Raw genomic sequence first — 6,000 nt, 5'->3', positions numbered from 1 at the left:
AAAAATTTTACATTTCTTTAAACTTCAGCCAATACCTTTTATATATATAATTTAAATCTGTAAACTGTAAAGCTTAAGAATTATAATAAAAAATTAATGACAGAGTTCATATACTTATATTGAGTATTATTTTATACCTGTTAATATTACTTTGTACAACATAATTTTGCATGGTTTTGTTACTTTTACGCTTTTAGCTATTTACTTTTACTTACAAAAAATTAAACTTTAGTAACTTTTTCCTGCATGAATGTATATTTTTGTTGTAGTTAAACTACTTTCAGACATTCATGTAAGACTTAAGTTTAATCTTGCAAAACAATTTTTTACTTTTATTTTAACTACTTTATATACCTAATAGTTTGGTGAAGTAAATTTTAAATACAAGTTCATGTAAAACTTACGATACTTGCTGCATATAAGTTACTTACTGTATACAAAGTACTTTGTTATATAGGTTATGAGCTCATAAATATACATCTTATACTATAAAAATTCTTACAGCTGGTTTAAAAAATAATAATGGGGGTTGATTACTATGCCATACTGCAAATAAACAGAAGTGCCACAGTCAAAGATGTCAAGAAGGCCTACAGAAAGTGGGCCCTCATAAACCACCCTGACAAAGTCCAGTCCCCACAGGCCAACCTCAAGTTCAAACTTTTGGCAGAAGCCTATGACATTTTAAGTGACTCCCACAAGAGGGCAATATACGATCAGTTTGGGGAGGAAGGACTCAGGGGAGGCATCCCTACCGAGGATGGGGAGGGGTTTGCCCACGGGTACACTTTCCATGGCGACGCAATGAAGGTCTTTGATGAGTTCTTTGGGGGAGACAACCCTTACGCTGACTTCTTTGATGAGAACGGCAAGTTTGCTCAGGGTTTTGGTGGCTTCAACGGTCAGGGCAGGAAGAAGCAAGACCCGCCAATTGAGAGGGACCTGTTTCTCACTCTTGAGGAGATCTACCACGGATGCGTAAAGAAGATGAAGATATCACGCAGGGTGATGAACGATGATGGACACACTTCCAGTATCAGGGACAAGATCCTCACCATAACCGTCAGACCTGGTTGGAAAGCTGGGACAAGGGTGACGTTTCCCAAGGAAGGTGATCAAGGTCCCAACAATGTCCCGTCAGACATTGTTTTTGTCATCAAAGATAAACCTCATCCTCTTTTCAGGAGAGTCAATGAAGATCTCTATTTTACTGCTAAGGTAAGTAAAGTTGAAATATAATAGATTTACATTTAAATAAATACATTGTTCAATTATTACAAAAAGTAACATGTGTTTCTAACTTTTTAAGTTTTAAAGTAATTTTGAACGCAATCTGCCAGCTTTAATGGTAATAAATTATAAAACAATCAAAACTTTAGATTTTTTTTTCAATTTATTTTTCTAATTGCTGATCAACACAATTTACTTTTTGAAAATTGAAACATACTTTTTGATTTTGTAAACTTTAAATTCACTTTTAACACTTTGGTTTTTTTATTATTACTAATTTAGTTATTAAGAAGATTTTCCTTAAAGTTTTGTAACTTTAGAATTACAACATTTAAGGTTTTTAAAACAAATACTATGTAAAAGAAAACCTTTAAGACTTATTTTAGAGTATAAAAAGTCTAATTATTGTAAGGATAAATTACAATATAAGTGTATTTTAACCAAGAAGCAGATTTTTACAATCTATTAAGAATAATAAGTCAGTTTTTATTTATTGTTGCATTATAATTACTATTTTTTATAACTGATATAATATTTAATACTGGAATTCGTTTATAGAGTTTTAATGATATTTTTCTGACCATAATCAATAAAAAATAACTCTGACTAAGTGGCAACCTTAATGTTATATCTATTAGTCATCAAAATATATAAAAGTTTTTTTTTTTTGCAAATTGAGCTAGAAGACTATCTTGAATAAGTGGTAAACAGTTTTATAAATTAAAGTTTCACTGTTGTTAAAAGATACAATAACTGAATTTATACTTTTTCCTATAATAGATTTAAAATTTTATTATCTATTGCTTTTAATTTCTAAAAATCTAAATACTAATAACTACTTTAACAGTTTGAACAATAAACCTTTTTTTTAAACAAATTTATAGATAAAAAGTATGTATTAGAGCTTTGTTATTTACTTTTTGTAGATACTAGCAGTTAAATTTTAGAAAATATTTTCAAATTAAAAAAAAAAAATTATTGAAAGTTTAGTTTCTTTCCAGAATTTTATTATTTTGCCCATTTAAATTTAGTAAACTATTTTTTTTACAAAAAGTATTATTTAATCTTTTTAATATATTTGTTTAGTCTGTTACAGAGTGGCTATTTAACCTTTAATATTGGAAAAACCTGTACTTAAAACAATTTTAATGAAAAATAATGAGTTTTAGGTTACATAAGAACTACACAGATTATACTTATAATAAAAAGAAACAAGGTGTACTGTTAAAAACCTAAAAGAAAATTAGAAACCCTGAAATTTAAAATTTGTAAAAAATCAGTGACCAACCTTGCTAATACAGAAAACTATAAAAAAATAATAAAAGTAGAACTTTATTTTTTAATGTTGTTATTTTATTTTATTTCCACCTCAATAGCGCCACCTAACTACAGGTTCCCCTCGGAAAAGCGCTCATTGGCTGCTCGATCGAGGTACCGACACTAGATGGCAGACTTCTGAACATCCCCATCAACGACGTGGTCCACCCGGAGTACACCAAGAAGGTTGCTAACGAGGGAATGCCCCTGCAACGAGAGTTGGGGGATTTTGCGGCGGAGGAGGAGGGGAGGAAGGGGGACATGATAATCGAGTTCTTCATCGAGTTCCCCAAAAACCTCACCCCCGAAAAGAAGCAGCTCGTCACTCAGGCACTCCTCATTTAAAGATTCTTAGTTATGAGACTTCTCGGAGATAAAAGCCTAAATCTACCTGAATCTACCCTCTAACTCCTACTCTACCTGAATCTACCCTCTAACTCCTACTCTACCTGAATCTACTCTCTAACTCCTACTCTACCTGAATTTACCCTCTAACTCCTACTCTACCTGAATCTACCCTTTAACTCCTACTCTACCTGAATCTACCCTTTAACTCCTACTCTACCTGAATCTACCCTTTAACTCCTACTCTACCTGAATCTACCCTCTAACTCCTATAAAATTAGTTATTAAAACATATTAAATTAGTTCTTAACATATTAAACCTAATACACAAAGTTTGAATAATGATAAATTCAATTCTTATTCATAGCAAAAACCTATAAACACTTTTCAATAAAAAAGAACTTTTCTTTTATTTTTGAACTCCTTTTAATGTGAATAAAAATGATTATTATTGTTCCTATTTTCGACAATAGTTTTTTCTTTACTAAATTATTTTCTTCTTCTTAAAATTCAATTACCCAAATTTTAACAAATTCCTTATTTGAGAAGCATTTTTATTTATATTTCATTCTTTTTTAAATACGTTTTACGAAATTTAAAGTTTTTTTTTAATTCATCACTGTGAACAAAACAAACCAGTGCTGTGCAATTTATCTTTTTATAAATTTTTCTACATCAAAATTCATAAAGTTATTTATAAACTCCCGCCTAAATCAAACATGGTTAGATTGATTTAAACTGAACTGTTTATATTATTTCATTTGCTTTTTTATTTTAAAAATTTACGATATGCATTTAATGAATAAAAAATAATATACTTATAACTATTGTTATTTTTAATATTACAGTAAAGTCATTTAAGCTAATTAAAAAATTTAATTGTAGTTTAGGTTTAAAAGGTAAGTATCTTTCCAGCATTTGAAGAAAAGTTAAAAGGTTATTTGTTTTAAAATTTAAGCTATATTTTATTTAAAAACAGTTTTTATAAACGTTGAAGAAATTCTTAGTTTTGTTGAAGCATTCGTAATATGTACTATATCATATATATAATTAAGATTAGTTTTATCAAGCTCATAAAGGCTAATAAACACTGGTAAACTTTTAACATACTATTTGTTTTAGTGTTCAAGCACAAAAAGTTTTAGTATATTTCTTAAAAGTAAAACCTAAATACAATATAACTGTTCTACAAGTTAATTATCGTGGTATTTGTTTATTTTCAAAGTGTAAAAATTTTAAACATTTTTACAAACTACGTTGAATCAGAAAATTTTAATTTGTATTATTAAGAGTCCCTCTTCACGTCTGATTAAGAACTTTTCTTTCTACCGGCGACAAATCTCCTTCGGGTGACAAATTTCCTCCTGGCGACAACTCACCGTAGGCTCTTCTCCTGTGCTCCTTCAAAGCGTCGCAGTACCCATCACTTGATCCTAGTTGATCCGAATTTTTCTCCTCACATGACGAGGATCTTTTCTCCCTTCTGAACTCCTCCAGCGCAATCTGCCAATCAAGTCGCAGCTTCCTCGACCTCCGGAACTTATCCCTGAAGATCATCGGTTCGTCCGAGGAGAGGACTTTGTATCCCTTTCTCCTCATGAAATCCTTCAGATCGCTCTCCAAGATGGACTCGTCTTCCAGTCCCGACCCTGGTACGGCGAGAAACCTGATCACGTGAGAATGTTTCGGCTTAGGGGATGTTATGTTTGAAGCGCTCGGTTTTTCCAGGTCACTATTGTTCGGATTGCTTTGGCCACTCATTGTAACGTTTGTTTGGTAATTTCTGGATTGAATGTTAAGTATTTTAAGTCCTGGACAAGACTTTGAAAGGTTTCCTCGATAACCGAAAGGTTTTTTCGTGCACCAGGTCAAATTATTTTGAGCGCTGTTTTTGTCGTTAAATAAACAATATGTTAAACTAATTTTAATAGTTTTACTTGACACTTTAAAGTATTCTTAGTTGCCAAAACTTTACAAACGAAACTAAATTAGTTGATAAAAGTTATTATAACGTTTTATTATACATACATTATTAATATGACCACGTTTCTACTTTTTAACGCTTTTATTTTGATTTTTGTATTGTATCTAAGTATAACATCATGCTAAATATTAGTTTTTGTTTCTTAAAATTATTACTATTCAAAACAAAACAGCAAAGTTTACAACATGTTCTTAATTTGTTGCAAATAAAATTCGGTTTTGTTTTATTATGCATTCAATTATAATTTTATTTTTAGTTAATATTTTTATTGTTTTTAGTAAAAATTTTTAAATATTCCTGGCCTACATCGTATTTTTTAGAATTAATCGAGGGTTTTGCTTTAAAAATATTGAAAGCATTTTAGGTTTTTGTCTTATCTTAATGTAAGTTTCCAATTAATGTTTTTAAAATATAACACATGGAAAATGGGCTTGCATTAAAATCAAGTTTTAAATGATAATAAAATAATAATAGTACGTTTAGAAGTTCGTAATAGTAATTAATAAAACAATGATTTTCTTTTTATCTTTTATACTTACCTATAAAGTAAAAAAATACTTTGATAATTAGTTTTATTACTAAAAATAACTTTGCTGTGTTTTTTGTTGACTGCTTTTTAATTTTGAAAATAATTTAGATATAGCTAAAACTTTATCATAGCTCAAAATAAACATAGTTGGAATTAGTGAGTTGTTAGTTATTTTAAAAAAAAGTAATTCTTCTTCAATAAGTATATTTGTTAGCTAAGTAAAATATATCATAAATACGATAAAGATTTTAATACCAGATAAAATAATGCAAAATGTTTCTTATTTACTTAAGTAAGAATATTTACAATTATTTTTATTGTTTAATCGTTTTTAACTTTAAATTTTCAATTCCATATCATAGAAATATACTTAAAACAAAAGTATTGAATTCTTTAAACAAATTTTAACATCTAAATTATTAAAGGTATCAACTAGATTGTTTTTATTAATTTTTTTATTTAAAATAGTAAACTATACACATTTAAAACTTGAACCTCTTTTATATAACTTTAAACAAAAAATACAAAAATTGATAACTTAAAATAGACAAACAAATTCTCAATTTAAGGTTAGTACTTACTATTGTCGTTCAAG

The 6,000-nt window shown here is 28.9% G+C and overlaps 1 protein-coding gene across 1 annotated transcript; it reads left to right on the top strand.

The window, feature by feature from the left end:
• Window positions 1–522: 522 nt before the first annotated feature.
• LOC145837898 (dnaJ homolog subfamily B member 13-like) lies at window positions 523–3,268 on the top strand. Its single transcript, XM_082945384.1, has 2 exons — window positions 523–1,218; window positions 2,623–3,268. Exons 1-2 carry the CDS (start codon window positions 523–525, stop codon window positions 2,890–2,892), a joined length of 966 nt encoding a protein of 321 aa, XP_082801510.1. The 3' UTR covers window positions 2,893–3,268.
• Window positions 3,269–6,000: the final 2,732 nt, after the last annotated feature.

The sequence above is a fragment of the Thalia democratica genome, chromosome 6 (assembly GCF_965202585.1).
Source record: "Thalia democratica chromosome 6, ktThaDemo2.hap1.1, whole genome shotgun sequence".
NCBI lineage: Eukaryota > Metazoa > Chordata > Thaliacea > Salpida > Salpidae > Thalia > Thalia democratica.
The sequence above is the reverse complement of the archived record's forward strand: the minus strand, read 5'-3'. Positions and strand labels throughout refer to the sequence as shown.